Source organism: Triticum dicoccoides, chromosome 2A (assembly GCF_002162155.2).
Source record: "Triticum dicoccoides isolate Atlit2015 ecotype Zavitan chromosome 2A, WEW_v2.0, whole genome shotgun sequence".
In the NCBI taxonomy this organism is placed as follows: domain Eukaryota; kingdom Viridiplantae; phylum Streptophyta; class Magnoliopsida; order Poales; family Poaceae; genus Triticum; species Triticum dicoccoides.
This window is the reverse complement of record NC_041382.1, coordinates 97,573,440-97,595,547: the sequence shown is the minus strand read 5'-3', so window position 1 is coordinate 97,595,547 and position 22,108 is coordinate 97,573,440. Positions and strand designations below refer to the sequence as shown.

Here is a 22,108-nt window from a genome sequence, read left to right as displayed (position 1 = left end):
TACTCTCCACTATAAAGATAGTAACATAGACTAGTAACACCATTGTGGCTAGTCTAACCCCACCTTTTGTGCTTATACATAATTAACTCCCACATAAGAGGAAGCAATAGTCATGGTCACCTAAACGAGTTTTTTGTTAGGACTGACAGACATTATTGTTTGGACCGGCTTCTATCGGAGTCGCAACCGGCTATGCGGAATGCTTGAACCTCTTGTTGGCAAAGCTGCAATGCCGCGCGGCCGCAGGTGAAGGAGCTGCCACGGCGTGGGGGTGCAGCGCACGCGCCTCTGCACCCGCCGCTGCTAGGTCAAGCCGGCAGGTTCAGCAGGCCACCCCACTGCCAACAGCAACCGCCGCGCTGCCGCATCTCTCCCTGCCGCCCTGCCGCCGCCCTTCAGGTGTCCAAACCAGGAACAGTAAAGGTGGAGAAATTGATGAATATTGAGCGATATTCGTATGTCATACACATTAGCTCAACGGTAAGTGTCTAATTCTTCAGACAGGCAACTTCAGTCATTTGATGCAATATCATAAAATACACAATCAACGTTGTGTATGATTTCCTGTATTTCTTGGAGAAAGCAGATCTGAAATTGTGTTAACAATTCTCATAATGTGCGGGTCTACTTTTGTAGGTTACTGGGGAGCTGCGTGACAATCTTACATGTTGGGATGCCCCGCGGGCTGCATTGCCTGTTGGAACCGTCAGTTGTGCTCCCAAGGTAAGTAGTACATTATACATACTTGCTGCTATCTTGTTAGCTCTGTTTTTTTCTATGGCAATTAAGAAAAGGTTAGAAATGATGGCGATCACATGATCACCTACCTAAATGCATTGGAATCAAAATAAGTAATTGTTTTGGAGAGCAATCGCGACGCCAGATGGGGTATAAATAGGCGCCAGATCCACCATGTTTCTCGAGTTGCAGCAAACGGTTGCTCAGATTCCATTCATCCATGCTGCTCCCTGAGTTTGTTCATAAGTTTCCCACATGCTCCCTTCTGAAACTCGGCAGGTGAGAGCGATGGAGCTGACCGACGAGATGGAGGTGAAGATGCGCGGACCATGCAGCGGTGGCTTCGGCCAGATCCCCTTCGCGCTGCGCACCATCGTCTTCCCGACAGCATCCCGGTTCGACACCATGTACTCGTACGCCTCTGATAGCAGCAACGCGCCAGGAGTGGGTGGCGCACCTCCAGACCGGCGCCGGGATCGTTGCCGACAGCAAGCCGGAAGACGAGCAGCAGGAGTGCCAGAACAAGGCCGCTGGCCTCGCTCACGCCATCGATCTCGCCGAGTCAACGTTCCTGGATTTCTCCGATGTGTAGGCCTGTAGGGCATGTTTGCTTTCATTTTTATTTTTTGGAGCCCGTGGCAGAGACCTTCAGAGCGTGCGTGTTTGCTGTGGGTTCTTTGCTGCACCGAATAAACAGTTGTAGCAAGTGAAGTTCAGTCAATAAAATGTACAGCAAGTGTAATAAGTTAAGGTGGGTATGAGATTACAGCCATAGCTGGTGTAATTTGTTTCCACTGGAATCTGGGAGAATGATGCGTTACTATAGTATATAAGTACTGGGTGATGCTTAAAGATGCAAATTACTTATTTAGGTTGTGTAGTTCTGTTCATCTCCTTTGTCGAAAAGTTCTGTTCATCTCATCTCCAGCTCATCACTTACTGATAAAACTTTCCATAGTGGTACAAGATTCACCAGATAAGTGTTATAACAATAATGAACACTGCTGTGGAAACCAATGGATTGAGTTGAAACCCTGCAAAATCATCCATTGGCTAGTATGTTCAGAAACCTCGTAAATGAAAAGAACAAGCAAACACCAAAGGACTGAACATAATCGTTCACCTTGTACAAGTACAAACATCAACCAGATTAGAATAGCAACGGCAGCGCGTGCCCTGAAAACCCAAGTTTTATCTCCGCGATTTCCTGTACCGTTCTTCCTCTTCGTCGCCTCTTCTCTCGTAACGGACACCAGAATCTCTGTCGTGCCTAGACCGCTTGCTCTCTGATCTATCTTCTCTTCGCCTGTCATCGCCCCTCTGCCTATCGCCTCTTGGTCTCTCGGGGGATTTCTCGTACCCGTTCCTGTCTCTATCTTTTACGTCTGATCTATCTTCTCTCCCCCTGTCATCACCTCTCTGCCTGTCGCCTCTTGATCTCTCAGGGGATTTCTCGTGCCCGTTCCTGTCCCTATCTTTTGTGTCTGATCTATCTTCTCTTCCCCTGTCATCGCCTCTCTGCCTGTCGCCTCTGGATCTCTCAGGGGATTTCTCCTGCATGTTCCTGTCCCTATCTTTTGTGTCTCTATCGCCATATCTTGTCCTAGAATCTCGGTCCCTGTACAACTCTGATCTTGAGGATTGACCATCCCTATCCCCTGATCTCGCCTCTTCTTTAGTCCTGTCAGGGAAATTTTTGTGGCTCTTTGGTGGATCATGGTCATGCTGCCGCCTTGCATTGCTGTCCTCCCTAGAACCTCGATCAGTGTTTGCATTTCTCTGAAAATATAAGTCACGATCAGAATTAGTTGCCAAGCAATGGCTTTTTACTGGAACGACTGAAGAACATTACTGATGAACTATATGACAAGTATACACGACACATATTTCCAGCCTGGCAACAATAGAAAATGCGCACTGATAACCATAAATTGGTAAGTTATTATTACATTCAGAGAAGCATGCAACATGCTGTATAAATATCATAAATCCTGTCCAAAACAACAATCTCTAGCATACAGCCATATCTAGCGCAATGCAATAAAATGGTGCTTGTGTTTCCAACAACAAATGTTAAAAACCTCTGGCAATGTGGGAATGTTACTCCGAAACAACATATCTGCTACGGAGTTCATGAAATATATTTTGCAGATAATGGCTCGTCCAAGTGAAGTACATGTAAAAACATGACAGTAAAGGCCTAAATGTGATAAGCACAAGTTTTCAGCATATCACCTCAAGAAAATATCAGTAGAAATACTCTAAAGGAACGTCATGGCAAAATGATAACTCATTTTCTATTAACTAGAAGATACCCCACACGTTGTTGCGGGAATGTTTTGCAATATATTCAGTTAGAATTGGTTGTATGAAACATGAATATTTAGAGAAATAATATGAGAACTAAAGCTGAAAATAAATATGATTTGTGGTGTTTGATTATTGTATAATGTAAAATATCATAATAGAATGTAAATTCACATGATGAGGTGCTTTTTTATTATGCATGATTGCATGTTGTGGTGGACCTTTCTCCATGCATGTTGAATGGTGAGGTGGCATAGTTGCATGTTGAGAGAAATAGCCTAGTGGGGGCTAGCTATTTAGATATAGAAGATAACTATAAACTGGCAATATAACTTGTTCATACGCGAAAAAACTTCTCATGGAAATTAACACAAGCTATGTCGTTTGTTGCCTGTGTACTTGGTAAATGGCTAAATGCACAAGCAGGAAAGTTACCTGCTCATCATGTGAAAATCTGCAGGAAGCTACGCGACTGCACTCGCCTTTCTGGAAAGCATAGCAGACGCCACGTCCCTGGACAGCTACCTGCTCATCATGCGAAAACCTGCAGGTATCTCCCCGACTGCATTCGCCTTTCTGGAAAGCATAGCAGACACCACGGGATTCCCCCTTATTTTGTGGACCACGGTGTCTGTCATGCTCCCATTTTGGGTCATCCTCCTTAGAACCCCAACCAGTGTTTGCATTTCTCTGAAATATAACCATGAACACCAGAATTAGTTGGCAATCATGACGGCTCAGTGGAAGAATTTAAGAAGGTTACTGATAAACTATAAGGCCTAGTACGAAGGGCAAATGTTTCCAGCCAAGTAGCATTGAAGTAACACATATATAATCCAATATTAGTGATTGATTGTGCATTTGGAGAAGCAGATAAATGTTGCAGAAATAATAGTAAGATTGTCCCAAAGCAAATAATCTATAGCATGTAACCAAACCTAGAACAAGTCAACAATAGCATCAATGGAGCATGTATTTGCAACGACTACTGTTTGTTACCCCCATTCTTTCATAGGATTCCGCAACATATGTTTTGGAAGGTAATAAGGTCATTTGACTGAAGTGAATTGATGACCACAACAAACGTAAGGCCTTACTGTGCAAGTATAAGTTTCCAGCATATCTTTATCTTGAGAAAATGTAGGTGCAAATTATACCAGACCGTTATTTCCCCGACCATCTCCACTACTATTAAAAGAGCAAACATAAATTTTCCTAAAGTCACACAGCAAACTGTACACAGGATAACCAGGACCCTCCGATCAAATCAACTTAAATACATCCTGCTGCCATATTACGTCAATGGTCTACCATCAGATCAACGTCTCAGATCCAATGTTCTGCCGAGCAGAAGCCGTGATCTACCGATCCTCCTGACGCCCCGCGTCCCTGGATCCTCGCGGCCCACCCTGATTTGCGGATCGGTTTCCACCCGAATCATGCTTCCCCAACTCTTCTTTCTCTGGCCCACCCTGATTTGCGGATCCGCAGCGAGGAGTCCCGGCACAAGGCGTCTTGGAAGGACCTCGAGTCCAGCTCCATCCCCTCCGCCCCTGGCTCCATCCTGCTGTAGTTGACGATCTGCTCCTGTTTTCGCAGCTCTGCACGACCACCCGACCACCCCACGGCCGCCCCTTCCGCCTCTTCGACTGCATCCGCGCGCACGCGCATTCCTGCCGCTTCCTACACAGCGGCAGCTGCTGCCGCTGTTCCTTCCTTCCTCACCAATCCCTCCCGCATCGGCCGCCACTTCGACGAGGACGAGCGCACGCCCATCGAGCTGGCCCCACCTCGCCGCCCTGCGCGGTCGCCCCCGTTGTTCCCCTCCATGCCGGTGGTGGCCCCTACTGGATTTGGACCGGGTAACTCATCTCCGCCACCACACACACTGATGCCGACGCGCTCCTTGGCGAGCTTTCGCGACCAGATCCTCGGCGGATGCGCCTCCTTCGCCGACTTCGCCGCGCAGCACTCCGGCTGTTCCTCCGCCCGCCGCGGCGATGACCTAGGTACGTCGCACCTCGCCCCACCAGCGCGCTCTGCAGGCTGTCAGATAGGGTCTCAGATTTCGATGCATCGCTGCTAGGATTTAGGGTTTACTCCTGGCGATCAATATGCCTACTTTTTGTGGGGTTAAATTGAGGACCGAGGATGACAAATTATTTGTAGAATTGTTGTGCGAATATAAGAGGATCAGATTGCATGTTTTGATGACCATTCCTCACTGGCCTGTCTAGCACTAAAGGCACACATTTTACACACCCGCTAATTTTTAATCTTCTTAATTATGACTTGTTAGTAGGATGTTGTTTGCAGAATTTAGGTTATATTTTGCTGTAATCCATTACAAGGCATACAGGTGCTTAGATTTTGATATTTTTTTCAGTTTGTTTCATAAATGTTCAGTTCAGATGCTGATAACTTTTCAGTTTTTCAAAGCTGTTTAGTTCAGATTCTGATACTTTGTGTACGATTTATAGAAGACTATGTAAGATGATGGCAAGGTTTAGTTATCTCAAAACATACCCTGTACATCGTGCATGCTGCTAGGGATGTACGGGTGAGGAACAGAACAGAGCCGTGCTGGAGAGGTCAGCACCGTTGTGGCTGTTGTGCTGCCCATATTAGACTACGTCTCCCTAAGCTGACATCTCTGTTACATGATACTGACTAAATTCATAGGTAATTCTTCACCAATCCCACTACATGTTTTTCATATTTACTATATTTAGTCGACCGATACTCGCAGCCACGTTTCATGAGCAATTGGACCAAATTGGATCATTATCACATCATCGCTATGCGATTTATTTTCATTGTTCAGTCCTCTTGACTTGCTATCAGGTCCTTGTCTTTAAAAGATGGTTCTATTTTAGTTATGGTTCGTATTGTATCCAAATAAACAAGTAAGGTGAGAAGACATGCAGGGAACGATGACTCTGGATATTCTTTCTGTTATGGTAATTGAAAAATATAGGAGTTACATATAGAAGAGTAGAATTTTCAGTTTTACTGTGGACCGTTAAAGGAGCATTTTAAGTTTCCTATTTAGCTTGGACATTATCAGGAATCTTGTTCTGACGCCTCTGCTTACTTTCACTCTAAGGTGAGAAGACCTTTTCTGAATTTATTCCAGTATTGTAGAGCCTCTTCTATTTTTCTCCTTTTGGCATGGACAAGGATTCACATTGAATACTATTATGTGGAGTACATTACTGATTTTTATTATTTCCCTGCCAGACAAATATCATCGTGCAAAATGTTTCTTGTTGCATGTTGCATTGTGTGTTGCTGATAAATATCTTCTTCACTAGAAAATAATTGTGGAAGTAGTATCAAATGGCATTATACTTCACAGGCTTCGTTTTGGCTTCACAGGCCTCATATTCACGTGTTGTTCTCTCCCCCTTAAGGCCTTGGTCCCATGCTTGTTGCCTGCGATCTTACATAGTTTACATATCCTTGGAAAATACGCATTCTGTAAGATTTTACGTTCTTTCCCAGTTCATTATCTTACAGATTATTCTCATTTTATATATTTCCCATTTTGTGATTTGTTAGCAGAAATTCCAGTTTATACTTCATTTAGATTATTTTGCTATAAAGTTTAACAGTAATATAATATTGACCTTTTCACTTCAATCAAATATTGAGCATGAAGCAAGTCCATCAGCAATCGTTGTTCTTACTGTATTCTGCATTGTGTATGCCACTTTTAGTGCTTTCACATGACTATTATAATTTAATGTTTTCTCCGTATAGTCACTGGGATTGGATGCTCATGCCATTTTCAGGTTTGAATAGTTTGTTTGTGACACTGCAATTTTGTCTAAGCATTTTATTTCTTTGTTTTCACCTCTGCAGTGCCAAGTTTGAATCTCGAGTTCCTACTTGCTAAATTGTGAGTTATCTCATTTCTGGACCACAGTTTACTATTCTATATATGTAGCTTCCCTGATAGCACCTCTTAAGTTAGAAATCGGTGGGCTTATTCCCTTCTGGACATTGTCACCAAACAAGGACGATGAAATTGACCTAAGATTATCTGCATTTAGTGAAGTAACAATGTTGTTCAATAATCTCGCAAGATCATACAACATGCCTTGGGTCAGATTGATGTAGCTTTGATGAGTTATTTTTATTTCTATTGCAATGTTTATTTAACGCTACTGAAATGTGATTTGTCTGTTCAAGATCTTGCTGTCAAGAGATAGCCAGATAAAAGTGAGCTATAGAAGAATACTTTCTCTTATCGGAGTGGTACAGGGAACTATGTATAACGTCTGAGTTTCTTGAGTTGCCATAATATGAGAATCTGCGGATTTGCTTAATATATGAGCTATGCATAATCTAAGAATCTGCCAATTTGCTTTATCTATGAGCTCTCCGTAATCAGAGAACCTGCAACCTGTTCTCTGGATTATTGCATTTGCACACACACTTGTTGTTGCATTTGCATCCGACCGTGTACATATCTGTGAGGGTTTGTTGGATGTTTTCTTGTGGTTCGATCATGATTGAGATGATGGTTGGCAGATCAGGAAGTTGGATTGGAGGGAGCAAGAAAAACACCTGAAGGAAGGGATAAACACAAAATAATTGTTGTGTTGCCAATCTGCAGTGGTGGTAGTGCTAGAATAAATATATGTAACATGTTACAGAAGCATCAAGTATCAGATATGTAGGCGATGGAAAATGGTTATGCATCCATGAGCTTTTCAAGTAGTTAGTGATAGTTGTGATAGGACAAAATATTAGTTACTGTTCCCTGTTCTGTTTTTAGCTATAGTCACATGTAGGAATGGTACAATGGTACAATAATTAGAATGGAAAGCATGTCCAAAAAATAATAGTTGCAAAAGTTATTTGTGTTCCCTGTTCTGTTTTTAGCTACAGTCACATCTACGAATGGTACAGTAATTAGAATAGAAACCATGTCCGAAAAATAATAGTTGCAGCTAAATGAAATTGTTTTACATCCTCGATGGATTGAATGTATATCACCTCACTTATTATTAATTCTTGAACCGGGCTATTGTAAGAGCTGATATTCTGAAAGATGAATTTCTTCATTCCAAAATTAATTTTGTCCAGCTAAAGGTTGTAGAAATGTACTCTACTTTAATGGTATGCCTACCTATAGGTGACTGCAGCCTTGGAGGCTAGAGCTGAAGACTTAGCTAGCTTGATCTCTATAGCTAACATGAAGATTTCTGCTAAACGATTCAATGTTTGTTCTATATGTTGTGTTCCAGGAAGTGCTAAAATAAGGTTGTTTTGGCATCTTTAGTGCTTCATTATTAAATCCTTACACTGAGCCGTAGGAGTTGTCTAAGTTTATAATGGATACTGTGTTTGTTTGGACATCAAGAAAGTTTGCATCTTTATTGTATAGTCGGGTATGGAATCTGCAGGTTGGCAACATATATACTCCCTCCGATTCTTTTTTCTTTGCGCATAAGAAGCAGCCCGCATACCAAGGAGGTAATAGTTGAGCTTTGTTTAGACTGTTTTGCCCCTGCGTTGATGGCAAGGAAACTGACATGCAGTAAATTCTCTCGTGAATGGATTGGCCCTTCTCTGCATGCGCCCCTGGCCCGCTTTGCATGCCGCTAGACTGCCCACTAATTTCTCTCCACACATGCAACGGATTGGCTCATGCATGCAGCGGATTAGACGGAAAAAGCGGAGTAGAGGGGCAGCTTGGGAAGGGAGGGCTAAAAGAAGGGAACACGCAGACTATTGCGGAAAAAACAGAGAAAACTTACACGCAGACTAAATGGGGTCAGAGGGAGTACCTGCTACATTTGTTCCTGCAGGTCCTTGATGACTGTTGCATGTTGACTTTTTTTTGCCTTAGGAAGTTAGGAGTACGCTGCTCATGACAGCTATGTGATTCGAACCATTTTTTTTTTTTGCATCATGAAAATAGTTCAAAACATCTTCAGTGTTAAATTCCCCCTCTTCATTTCATTATCAAATGTAATGCTTCTTTACTATGATGACTTGTTTTTTGGGGGCTAAAGACGATATGCAACTATATAGTACTCCCTCCGATCACTATTATAAGATGTTCTAACTTTTTTTCTGAATCAGATGTACATAGACGCGTTTTAGTATGTGTGTTCACCCATTTCAATCCGTATGTAGTCCATATTGAAATACCCAAAACATCTTATATTAGAGAACGGAGGGAGTAACATATAGTGTACGTCTGAACCGTAGTTAAACTCCAAAAGAAGCTGTGAGAAACTGAGAACAGGGCAAATTTGTCCCTTGCTAGCAGTGCCCGCTGAGACTTCCATGGACACCTAAACTTCTGAAGATAACAAGCATCCCAAACCCAAGAGTGGACCAATTCAGTTCTTCCAAAGACCGCTATTCTCTCTCTCTCTTCGTTCCAAGTTTGTATCTCTGCCATGTTCACATGGACAATACTTATGTGTATTAGAAGTCCTATCAAGTTCATAAAGACATTCTGAAATATTATTCTCTCTCTCTTCGTTCCAAGTTTGTATCTCTGCCATGTTCACATGGACAATGCTTATGTTTATCACAAGTCCTATCATGTTCACAAAGACATTTTGAAATACTCATGATTTATTAGATTCCATTTTTGTTATACACTAGATTAAATAGAACCGTCCATGATTTGTGACATATGTTGTACGATTGTGACTTGTTATTGGTCTGCTCGAACTTCACATGACATCCCTAAATATCACAACAAACTGAGCTGCTTATTGACTGCCATAAGATGCCTTAGACGGTATCTACAACATGTAAAGTTTTATGTTCATGTATAAATTCAATCTTAGCATTAGGAGTACATATTCGATTTCTATCAAGGATTTTTGGAAAGTGGTTTTGTGTATTATGTTTCGCTAATGTTAATTGATTGAGATTTTCTGTCCTTATCAAGGAAGGAATCATCAAGGGCTACATATTTTTTATTTTTCAAAATAAAAATAGAATACAAATTCAAAAGCAATACTCATGTGTTCTATAGGTTTTATTTGAGAAATATGTGTTCTATAGGTAGAGACGTGCGTTGGACGTGCATGCTTACTAGTTGGAGTGAAATGCCAGGAGCTAATTTTCTACCTAATAATTGATCTGGTTATCCTTTCCTCATTCTGTAGTGAAAAAAATTCACTCGTGCAAATTACTATGAGGCAGGTTGTGAATTGCTTGTAGGCATTCCTAACGAATAATCAAAAATGACCTGGACCAATGCAGTGAAATATTGCTACATGCCAGGTAGTTAATTGCTTGTTTGCATTCCTAAAGAATAATAAAATGGCTAGAAGCTATTTTTCTACCTAATGATTTGGCAATATCCTCCGTGCTCATGCTATAGTGAGAAAACATTACTAGTCCAAATCACTATGAGCATGATGGTGAATGGGATGTGTGTATTCCTAGCAAAAAAATTGAATAACAATTTGTAAACTGCAGAAGCAGGATAGATACCTGTTCATCATGGGAATATTTGCACGCATCGCCGCGGTTGCACTCGCCTTTCTGGAAAGCATAGCACACGCCGCGCTCCTCTCTCTTCTTCTGCAGCTCCTCATCGTCCTCCTCCTCCTTCTTCTTGTACTTCTCCACATGGTCAACCCTGATGATCCTCCCAAGAACCTTAGCCCCATTCAAGTTATCTACACCGCACGAGACGAAGCGAAAATGTTATCACTTCAGCAAAGCAATTGGAATCACATACAGAAGCGACCTAGTAGGAAAGGGGAAAGGGGACTCACCGACGGAAAGAACCGTGCTCCTCTGGTCCTCATAGGCGACGAATGCGAAGCCCTTGGACTTGCCGGTGGCCTTGTCGCGCACGAGGTTCACATCGACCACCTCGCCGTACCTGAGAGAAGAGATCGGAAACCGGTCAGAATACTTCCCTGCCAAATCCGTCGGGAGGGGGAAACGGGCGGAAAAGCTAGGTCGGGGGGTGCGGTCTAATACTCACTGCGCGAAGACGGCGAGGAGGTCGCCTTCGGTGAGGTCGAAGGGGACGCCTCCGACGAAGACGTAGGCGGAGCCCCTGAACTTGGCGTGCCAGGATGCGTCCTCGCTGAGGCCCAGCGCCGCCTCCTTCTGGTTTATCACCTGCGTCCGCTTCACCTGCGTCAGGGGATTCATCTTCCCCGATTTGCCGGCGCGGAGATGGGTCGGATCCCTCCCCTTCTTAGAGGGAACCGGCGGTGCTCGTGCGGAATCTCGGGTAGATTTTCTCGAATGAGCAGGGGATTGGGAGATTTGGAGGGGAAGAAGATGGGGATTTTTTTGTTTAGGGTTCTTGGCTAGTCCATAAAGCCTGGGGTCGGTCCTAGTGTGCAATCTCCACCGGTGGTAATGCCGCCCCCTTGCCTGTCTACGCTAACCCAAAGGGGGGACGAGATTTTTGAACGTCCGACACGCCGGCAGCGCAGGAGAGGCAGCAAGAAAGGAAACCGGCGGCGCAGGAGATGGATCGAGGAAGAGGTCCGGCGGCGCAAGATGTGGAGCGAGGGAGAGGACCCGCGGCGCGCACGAGCTGAAGCTAGGGAGAGGGCCGGCGGCGCAGCAGGGAGGGAGGGAGGAAGAGGGCCGGCGGCGCACCTGAGTGGGAGGAAGGAGGAGGTCGAGCGGCGCACCAGGAGAGGAGCAGCGATAGGGCTGCGGGTAGTCCTGCCATGGGCAGCCCGGCCCGACCCGGCCCGGCCAGGGCGGATTGTTTCTGCAACACCGCGCTTGTTGCCGGAATTAAGGAGGAGGTCATCCGGGCGCGGGTGGTACATCGGACGACTATCAGCACTTGGATTCAACGGCCATTGATGCGGCGGATGATTCTAACTCATCCGCCGGCTGATGCCTGGAGAGCCGTTGGATTAGTCACCTGACAGCCGTCCGATGCAACCATTGTCCGCAACTGACCAGATCGTTATTTTCTGCAACAGCCGGTCTGTTTCAGAAATAGAATCCCCTACCCGCCGTCCACCAGGCACAGCTCCGTCCAGCGCGGCGGCAGTCGTCACCACCGCAAAAATTGCTGCCGCCGGCGCGCGGGGGCACCTAGTCCTTCAGCCCAAAAATCCAGCAACAACATGGCGCACCACATCATGCGGCAGATGCTGGGATCCAACGCAGATCGAGCTCGCCGGGGGCCGCCTCTTGGAGAATAGTCGCGGCCGTGGGGCTTCCTCCGCGAGCTGGAGTATCATCCTGGTTCACAAACCCTCCGGTTGTGTTTCCTGAAACAACTTCTACCAAATCAAATCAGGGCAGTTGGGTGAGTTTCTTGACTTTGAAAAAACATGAACACTTGTGTGTCTCTGAAAACTCATGGAAATCTATGTATCAGAAACATAGCTAGAGTTTCCTATTTGTTTTATGTGTGTGGCAGCTAGAAATTCAATTTTGTTTCATGGGTGTGAGTGGAACCAAGGCAAAATACCTATACACCTGTGTGCTTGCTCTATCTCTGCAAAACATGATCCCATCTGTTACTTGATATTTATTAACCTATGGTACGATTTTGAATGTGTGTGCTTATGTGATAAAAGGTCATTGACTGAAAATTTATGTGCAAGTGAAGCTGAAAAATTGTTGATAAATGTGCCTGTGTATCTGAATTTCTAAAACAACAATAGAACTGTTGATAGCAACTAGAGGAAAAAATACTTTCAACCAAGACCTCTGTATATACATGAAAAAACATGTGCCTTATTTCAGGGAGCTAGTGCTGAAGGGGAAGAGAGCTATGTCCAAGGGAACTTTTCTGTCGATAATCATGAAGATTCAGAGGGATTGTTGCATGCTGATGATGTGATGCAAGATGATTCAGATGATGGAGATGTTTCATCACAGCCACTATCGCCCTATGTTGGCATGGTGTTTGACACATTTGAGGATGCCCGGAAATTCTACAACGACTATGCCTTCAAGCTGGGATTCGGCACACATATATATTCTACAAAGTACAGCCAAAAGAGAGGGCAGAAGCAAGAGGATGCAATAATGATTAAGATGGTCTTTGGGTGTGTGCACGCTAGAAAGCCCGATAACCCGGAAACAAGTAGCACCTCAAAGAGCATTGCAACAGAAACAAGAAACTCCAGCAGGCCGCCTGGTGCTGAAATGGATGTGACAAGAACACGTCAGAAAAACAGGATTCTCCGTCATGATTGTAAGGCACACATGATTGTTGGGCTTAGGGAGGGGAGATTGACAGTCACTTGCTTTGTTGCGGAGCATACACATTCATTAATGCAACAACCAGAGCGTGTTAGATACTATCGCTCGCACCGCAAAATACCTGCTAAGGATTACGAACTCTTGTTGACGTTGCATAATATTAACATGTCAAATTCAGATTGCATGAGTTTCCTTGGCAGGATACATGGAGGTGACCCCAGGATACTGCCGTATGTGAAGAGGGATGTTGCGAATGAACGTGCAAAGCTTCGGGAAGCGATAACGCAGCAAGACATGGACATGACAATGAAGTACTTTGAGAGGAGGAAGGTCGAGAATACAAAGCTTTTCTTTGCGAAGCAAAAAGATCCTTCCACGAACTCTGTCACTGCATTGTTTTGGATTGATGGGAGGACAAGGGCGTTGTACCCGAAATATAAAGATTGTGTGTTCTTTGACACAACTTTTTGCACCAACAGATACAATATGCCCTTTTGTCCTATAGTTGGTATCAACAACCACCTCCAAACCATTTCACTCGGGTGTGCTTTGTTGCCGGATGAGACTATTGAAACGTTTAAGTGGGTCTTTGAGCAATGGATGGTTGCAATGGACAATGAGCATCCAAAGAACATAATGACTGACCAGGACCAAGCAATGGCAACAACTATAGAGCAGGTGCTCCCAAATACTTGCCATAGGTGTTGCAAGTTTCATGTGTTTAGCAACGTGCGTTCTAAGTTGGGGAGGCTGCTGAGCAGAGATGAGGCGTTTGCAGATATGTTTTACACTTGTATCAACAACTCTAAAACGGTTGAAGAATTTGAGGAAACATGGCAGCACATGTTGTAGTGTTTCGAAGTTGCTGAAAACAAACACTTGAAGAACATGTGGCGAACAAGACATATGTGGGCTCCAGCGTACTTCAAGAACAATTTCTTCCCATTCACAAGCACGACAGGCAGGTCCGAGGGGCTCAACTCATATTTCAAGACAATAATTCGTCCGGCTGATTCTGTATGGAGGTTTGTGTAACAGTATGAACTGTGCCAGGAAATTGTGCTTGATCGCGAGGACAATGTTGGCTTCACTGGTGAAATGACTGCTCCTCCACTATACTCTCGGTAGGCCAGCTTCACTATACCAAAGCAAAAAATGAAAAAAAAATGTTTTGTCATGATTTGTTTTGTGAACTTTGCTTCCTTTTGTGATGTTGCAGATACAACATTGAGCGCCAAGCTGCTGATTACTACACGCGCAACATCTTTGGCAAGTTCTAGAAACAAGTGACTGTGTCTACCGGCTACATTATCAACCAAGACGCTGAGTACCAAGGGCGAGGCCTCATGTTCAATCTAACATCAAGCTTATATGAGAACCCAAAGCTCTTATCTATGCGTGTTATGATGGATGAAGGGGTGTTTCAATGTAGTTGCCACTACTTTGAGATGAATGGCCTGTTTTGCACCCACATAATAAGGGTGATGGTGCACCTCAATGTGCAAGTTATTCCACAACAATACTTGTTGGATAGGTGGTCTGAAGCAGCAACAACAAGCATGGCCAGAACTGGGCGATTGCTAGAATTTGGGCACCCCTCGACAAACACGCTCAAATACAACTCCTTGTGCCGAAGGTTGACATGGCTCGCCTCTAATGCATGTTGCAATGATGATGCATACAAGATATTAGATGAAGCAATAAAAGTTCTTGAGCCTGCCATAGCAGCAGCGAAAAGAGGAGGACTGCCAGAACAACAAGCAACGCATCGCAGTGAACCCCCAACGCAACCTGCTGTTGCAACGGGAGCGTTGAATGATGACAACCCACAGCCTGAAAGCGCAGAGATGCTACGAAACCCAACTCGTGTGCCTAAGAAAGGTCGGCCAACTGAAATAGAGAAGAGGAAGAAGACTCTGGTGGAGCAACGAGATGATAAGCAGAAGAAGAAGTCGAAACAAGAAGAGAAGAAGCCAATGGCAGCAGTGAAGCCAAAATCTGAAAAAGGAGTATTCGCTGCAAGTTCTGCAAAGAAGAATGTCACAACGTGCATACATGCGGACCCCTAAAAGCTGCGACAGAGGCGGCAACAGCACTGCCTACATGTCAATTCTGCTCCGAGGTGGGACATGTTGTGCCAACTTGTGCATACTGGAGAGCCGTGATGACAAATGATCTAAGAAATGCCCAAGCAACCCAACACAACCTCTAGGAAGAAAAAAATGAGAGAAAAACTTGGGAAAGTTCTTGGTCCTGTTGAAGGATGTTTTGCATTTTCTTTTCAGCCTCACTTCATGTGCTTTGAGCAAAAACATTCAAAAATACTCTTTTTTGCAACCTTGATGATGTATTCAGGTTATATTTCAATTTGAGACATACAAAGATAGCTCACATTTTTGTTACAAGATATATTATGTGTGTCTTGGATTTGAGACATACAAGATATCTCACATTTTGTGTCATAGTTTTGAGGTCTTTGCCATATTTCCAGTAATGCTTTGTTTCGTGATTCGTGTTGTACATTTTTTCATCCATTGCATATACATGAATGTACCATTTGTTTTCATGTTGCGACATAAATGTTTCTGGTGCTTACTAAAAGCTATTGTATACATGGATGTTGGTACATGGTATGTGTTGTTATGGGGAGGATGCCTTATTTCAGAAAACCGGTAAGCAAAAAAACTGCAACATGGATAGTTCACATATTTGCATGGATAGTTCAGAAACCCTAGTCATTTTCATTCATCTCTGCATCCGTCTCTAGTTCACATTGACAGCACTCAGGTTCACATTGACAGCACAACATGGGTGATGCTCGAATATTTCAAAAGAAAAAAGAGGAACAAAGGGACATGCCCCAGCATGATACATGCTCTAGCTTGGGTTCCACAAAAGAGAAAGTAGATGGTTAACATCATACATTGTTGTTTCCAGTTACACAAAAGGATGTAGCTTAAAACTATCTAGGAAAGACTTTGCTCCGATTGACATCTTCTATGAGCTACTCAACAGTTTCTGGAACTCTTTGGCTCAGTTGAGTGTGTTTTGCGGGTGCTTAAAAAGCTTCGCTGCAACAAATGATCGAAATTTGAGCAACGACCTTGTGTCCTGGACATACAACAAGGGAAGCTTCGAAAGTTATTTATGAGAAAAATACAAAAAAACATGATTACCATTAGAAAACTAGCAAAAATGGAAACAACAAGTGTTCCGAAAACAACAGGTTATTTAGCTACTAGTGTTGCATAGCAAAATGGGCATACCGTGCTGAATGGCCTCATCCCCCTGTCAGTTAGATTCTCCATATATAGAATAGAAAATAACCCACAATCAAACCTGCCAAAAAAATATTCACAAATACATTGCTCACTTGACAACAAAACATAGAAAGTTGTGGATGGACACATGAAAAAAAGGAAAACTGGTCAGAGAACAATACGTTGTTGACTGCCGCGGGTACCCACTCGGGCTGAGACGATTAAACTTGTCAAAATCAAAGTTCCATGGGTTTCGTTCTCTAACCAAAGTCTTGAAGTTGGCTATCTACAAAATTTGATATTGCAAAAAGATGGATTACACAGTTCTATCTTCTATGATTGGTACCACAACATCAATTTTTATATAGAGAGAGAAATGAAAAAGGAGAAAGGAAAGAGGTGTAGCGTCCATACCAGATTGCAACATGGCTTCTCAAGGATGCTGACACAGTCAGGGTCATCACCCCTCGAGTCAAAAACGTTGAATTGTTTGTGCATCAATTTTGCAACCACAACTGCCCAGTGCTCGTCCTTGACAATGGTGAAGAACAACTGCAAAATTAAGAAACAAGAATTAACTTAAGAAAAACAGAGCATGTTGCGCTAGGATAGCTTTGATGCCAGAACGGAAGTTTTTTACTTGATCAGATTTCATGATGTTGTTTCTTTCACAGGCCCTCTCGAGATCTTTGCTGCAAGAACGTGTCTGAAATGAGCTTGGGTCCACGGCAAGCTTAGATTGATGCAAAGAAGAAGGTATTGGTTAGAAAGAAAATGGAAGTTGCGGGCAGAAACTCTATTGTGAAAAAAAATAAAAAATGGGTAGTTGACTCATGGCTGTATGCGATGAGAACGCAAACTTCCTAGGTTTGCTTTTGCTATACATGTGCTCGATGTTGAAACTTTCAACATAAAGTGACATGACCTCATTGTTCAAATGTGCTCGCTTTTTTAGCCTGTTGCTGAAATGCTTGAAAGAAACATCAAACCCAGCTATCCTAATGAATGGAGGTCTGCATGTTGCAAAAAATAGTGGCTCGGTTAGTGGCAAACAAGATGGATGGAACGAACAATTTCTCAGCACAAAAAAGTGCTAAAACACACTTACAAGGGCTCGCCTTCGAGAGGGTCCTTTATGTGGTAATTTGTGCAACAGTACTGCTTCTATATGGCATCGTCGGAAGCATTAACTTTGATCTTCTTCATCCTCTTCAGCTTCGGTGCGTTTTCTGGCGATTTTGCAGCTCTCTTGAGTGTGGGCTTCTTCGCATCACATTTTCCCCTGCTGCTTGATGTCTACTACACAACCTTCTTCTTGTAGACGTTGTTGGGCCTCCAAGTGAAGAGGTTTGTAGGACAGTAGCAAATTTCCCTCAAGTGGATGACCTAAGGTTTATCAATCCGTAGGAGGCGTAAGATGAAGATGGTCTCTCTCAAGCAACCCTGCAACCAAATAACAAAGAGTCTCTTGTGTCCCTAACACACCCAATACAATGGTAGATTGTATAGGTGCACTAGTTCGGCAAAGAGATGGTGATACAAGCGGTATATGGATGGTAGATAATGGTTTTTGTAATCTGAAAATATATAAACAGCAAGGTAACTAATGATAAAAGTGAGCACAAATGGTATTGCAATGCGTTGAAACAAGGCCTAGGGTTCATACTTTCACTAGTGCAAGTCCTCTCAACAATAATAACATAATTGGATCATATCACCATCCCTCAACATGCAACAAAGAGTCACTCCAAAGTCACTAATAGCGGAGAACAAACGAAGAGATTATGGTAGGGTACAAAACCACCTCAAAGTTATCCTTTCTGATCTATCTATTCGAGAGTCCGTAGTAAAATAACACGAAGCTATTCTTTCCGTTCAATCTATCATAGAGTTCGTACTAGAATAACACCTTAAGAAACAAATCAACCAAAACCCTAATGTCACCTAGATACTCCAATGTCACCTCAAGTATCCGTGGGTATGATTATACGATATGCATCACACAATCTCAGATTCATCTATTCAACCAACACAAAGTACTTCAAAGAGTGCCCCAAAGTTTCTACCGGAGAGTCAAGACGAAAACATGTGCCAACCCATATGCATAGGTTCATGGGCGGAACCCGCAAGTTGATCACCAAAACATACATCAAGTGGATCACATGATATCCCATTGTCACCACAGATAAGCACGTGCAATTCATACATCAAGTGTTCTCAAATCCTTAAAGACTCAATCCGATAAGATAACTTCAAAGGGAAAACTCAATCCATTACAAGAGAGTAGAGGGGGAGAAACATCATAAGATCCAACTATAATAGCAAAGCTCACGATACATCAAGATCGTATCACCTCAAGAACACGAGAGAGAGAGAGAGAGAGATCAAACACATAGCTACTGGTACATACCCTCAGCCCCGAGGGAGAACTACTCCCTCCTCGTCATGGAGAGCATCGGGATGACGAAGATGGCCACCGGAGAGGGATTCCCCCTCCGGCAGGGTGCCAGAACGGGTCTAGATTGGTTTTCGGTGGCTACGGAGGCTTCTAGCGGCGGAACTCCCGATCTATTGTGCTCCCCGAAGTTTGTAGGGTATATGGGTATATATAGGAGGAAGAAGTACGTCGATGGATCTCCGGGCTGTCGACGAGGCAGGGGGGCGCGCCCAGGGGGGTGGGCGCGCCCCCACCCTCGTGGTCAACCCGGGACTCTCCTGGTCCATCTCCGATACTCCGTGGGCTTCTTCTGGTCCAAAAATAAGTTCCGTGAAGTTTCAGGTCAACTGGACTCCGTTTGATTTTCCTTTTCTGCGATACTCTAAAACAAGGAAAAAACAGAAACTGGCACTGGGCTCTGGGTTAATAGGTTAGTCCCAAAAATAATATAAAAGTGCATAACAAAGCCCATAAACATCCAAAACAGATAATATAATAGCATGGAACAATCAAAAATTATAGATACGTTGGAGACGTATCACTGCTCACTTCAATCACCACCTCCTCTCTTGTCTTAGCTACTCCTGCTTCTGCCCCACAAATGAAAAAGAAAAAGAAAACAAAAACAAGATAAGAAAAAATAATGGTTTGGAGCATGGAAGTGCTAAGTTTCTGTAAACAAAACAAAACATGGGTTGGAGCACAAGTAGTTGGGGAAGATGAGTGGAATAACCTGCAAGGCCTGTCGACATTTGAGACGTGTTGCGATGGGAGTCACATCGAAAACTGGCCCAGCTGAGGTAGCCAGAGATTCACCAAACAAAGGGCTCCTCGCACGGATCGACAAGAAGGAGTCCAAATCTGCAACAGAAGTTTTTGCAGGGGATGTACAAACTTGAGGAAACTCCTGAAATAGTAGATCATCATCACTCCCCGGTTCGAACAATCTAAAAGAAGGTCCGTCTTCAAGCGTGCCTGGCCTTCTCGTTAGATTCACATGTGCGAAGCTTGGGCTGCGAGGGGGCTTAAGTTCAGTGTCGTTTACCTTGCTGCCTGAGTCTTCTCCCCTGCCATTGCTCTGATCATTGCCGTTGCTTTGATCATTTTCAGTGTTGTCATCGCTCATCCTGGGTGGGGCATCATTGTTTTGACCTACTTCTGCTGCTGGTTGCTTGGGCTGTTGCGGAGATGGTACAGTGGCAGTGGCTGGTTGCTTGGGCTCTTGCTTGGGTTGTTGCGGAGGCGGTAGTGGCAGTGGCATCATCCATGTATGCAGTCCCGTGTGTGCCAAGATGAATGTTGGGCTGCTCCGGATGCTTGGGCTGTTGCGCAAAAGGTTCAGTTGCAGTCCCATTAGACATGCCTGCAGCAGAAGTCCCCCTGGTACACTAAAAGTGATGCCTTCACCTTCAGCTCTCTGTCCATGAATGCTGCACTCAGCTTTGTGTGCCTCAGACAACATTAGGCCCATCCGCTTGTAGTACATGCCTTGCAAGACCCTCCCAAATGAGCTGAATGCAACATTAAGTTCTCTCGCATGGAGCTCTTTGTGCTTGTTATATATGACTTGCATTTGTGGGGGCAACTGCGATGCACGGAAACAATGGCATTAGATTGGTAGGGACAGTAGTTTGTAACATGCCAGTGAAACGAAGGTGCAAAAAATATGAAAAAGGAAAAAATGAGTTGCGAGAAAAAAAACCCACCTCTAACTCCTCGATTGTTGGCAATGCATGGAGACACTCCTCCAAAGAGCCGCACACGTCGTCACCACTCTCCGTGTTAGCTGGAGGCGGCTCATGCACATGCTCTGCGCTGCCATTAGTAACCCCTGTACCGACGTGAGGTGGGCTTTGAGAACCCGCATATGCTCCCACATGTACATTTGCTTGCATGTGGGAGCTCTCCGGCACATCTGAAGTGTGTGTTGCACCCCAATAGCACCCCCTTGGTCGCTGATTTTCGGCAACTCCTCTGTGACATGTTCACTGGCAATTCCTTGGTGATGGCGATCTATATATGACATGAACTCAACTACTGCGTACGGTGTACTGGTCCTGAACTGCATTACAAAAACAAGAAGATAGTTAAGAATTGCAACAGACAAATGTCTTCTATATAAAAAACAAAAAAAGCAAAGTCTTTCAGTTTCAATCACTTACTGGATGCTTCCCAAACCCATCATCCAGGGTGTCCATTGCGACAACAGCCCAAGCATACTGGTACATACCCTCAGCCCCGAGGGAGAACTACTCCCTCCTCGTCATGGAGAGCACCGGGATGATGAAGATGGCCACTGGAGAGGGATTCCCCCTCCGGCAGGGTGCTGGAATGGGTCTTGATTGGTTTTCGGTGGCTACGAAGGCTTCTGGCGGCGGAACTCCCGATCTATTGTGCTCCCTGAAGTTTTTAGGGTATATGGGTATATATAGGAGGAAGAAGTACGTCGGTGGATCTCCGGGCTGTCCACGAGGTAGGGGGTGCGCCCCCACCCTTGTGGGCAGCCCGGGACTCTCCTGGTCCATCTTTGATACTCCATGGGCTTCTTCTGGTCCAAAAATAAGTTTCGTGAAGTTTCAGGTCAATTGGACCCCGTTTGATTTTCCTTTTCTGCGATACTCTAAAACAAGGAAAAAACAGAAGCTGGCACTGGACTCCGGGTTAATAGGTTAGTCCCAAAAATAATATAAAAGTGCATAATAAAGCCCATAAACATCCAAAATAGATAATATACTAGCATGGAACAATCAAAAATTATAGATACGTTGGAGATGTATCAGCATCCCCAAGCTTAATTCCTGCTCGTCTCGAGTAGGTAAATGATAAAAAAAGAATTTTTGATGTGGAATGCTACCTAACATATTTATCAATGTAATTCTCTTTATTGTGGCAAGAATATTCAGATCCATAAGATTCAAGACAAAAGTTTAATATTGACATAAAAATAATAATACTTCAAGCATACTAACCAAGCAATTATGTCTTCTCAAAATAACATGGCCAAAGAAAGTTATCCCTACAAAATCATATAGTCTGGCTATGCTCCATCTTCACCACACAAAGTATTTAAATCATGCACAACCCCGATGACAAACCAAGCAACTGTTTCATACTTTTGGTGTTCTCAAACTTTTTCAATCTTCACGCGATACATGAGCGTGAGCCATGGACATAGCACTATATG

At 43.9% G+C, this 22,108-nt stretch overlaps 1 protein-coding gene and 1 pseudogene across 2 annotated transcripts; one reads left to right on the top strand and one right to left on the bottom strand.

The window, feature by feature from the left end:
* Positions 1-666: 666 nt before the first annotated feature.
* Positions 667-11,764, bottom strand: LOC119353590 (zinc finger CCCH domain-containing protein 25-like). Of its 2 annotated transcripts, XR_005170470.1 has the most exons (7): positions 11,021-11,764; positions 10,806-10,915; positions 10,519-10,706; positions 3,481-3,735; positions 1,862-2,517; positions 1,603-1,772; positions 667-1,418 (listed from the first exon to the last, which is right to left on the bottom strand). XR_005170470.1 is itself a non-coding variant. In XM_037620210.1 (5 exons), the coding sequence occupies exons 1-5, from the start codon at positions 11,191-11,193 to the stop codon at positions 1,930-1,932; spliced, it is 1,314 nt and encodes a 437-aa protein (XP_037476107.1). In that variant the 5' UTR covers positions 11,194-11,764; the 3' UTR covers positions 1,660-1,929. The 2 variants fall into 2 exon arrangements, 1 of the variants encoding a protein (XP_037476107.1); XM_037620210.1 differs by lacking the exon at positions 667-1,418 and having other exon boundaries at positions 1,660-2,517.
* Positions 11,765-12,861: 1,097 nt separating this feature from the next.
* LOC119357701 lies at positions 12,862-15,296 on the top strand (annotated as a pseudogene).
* The last annotated feature ends 6,812 nt before the right edge of the window (positions 15,297-22,108 follow it).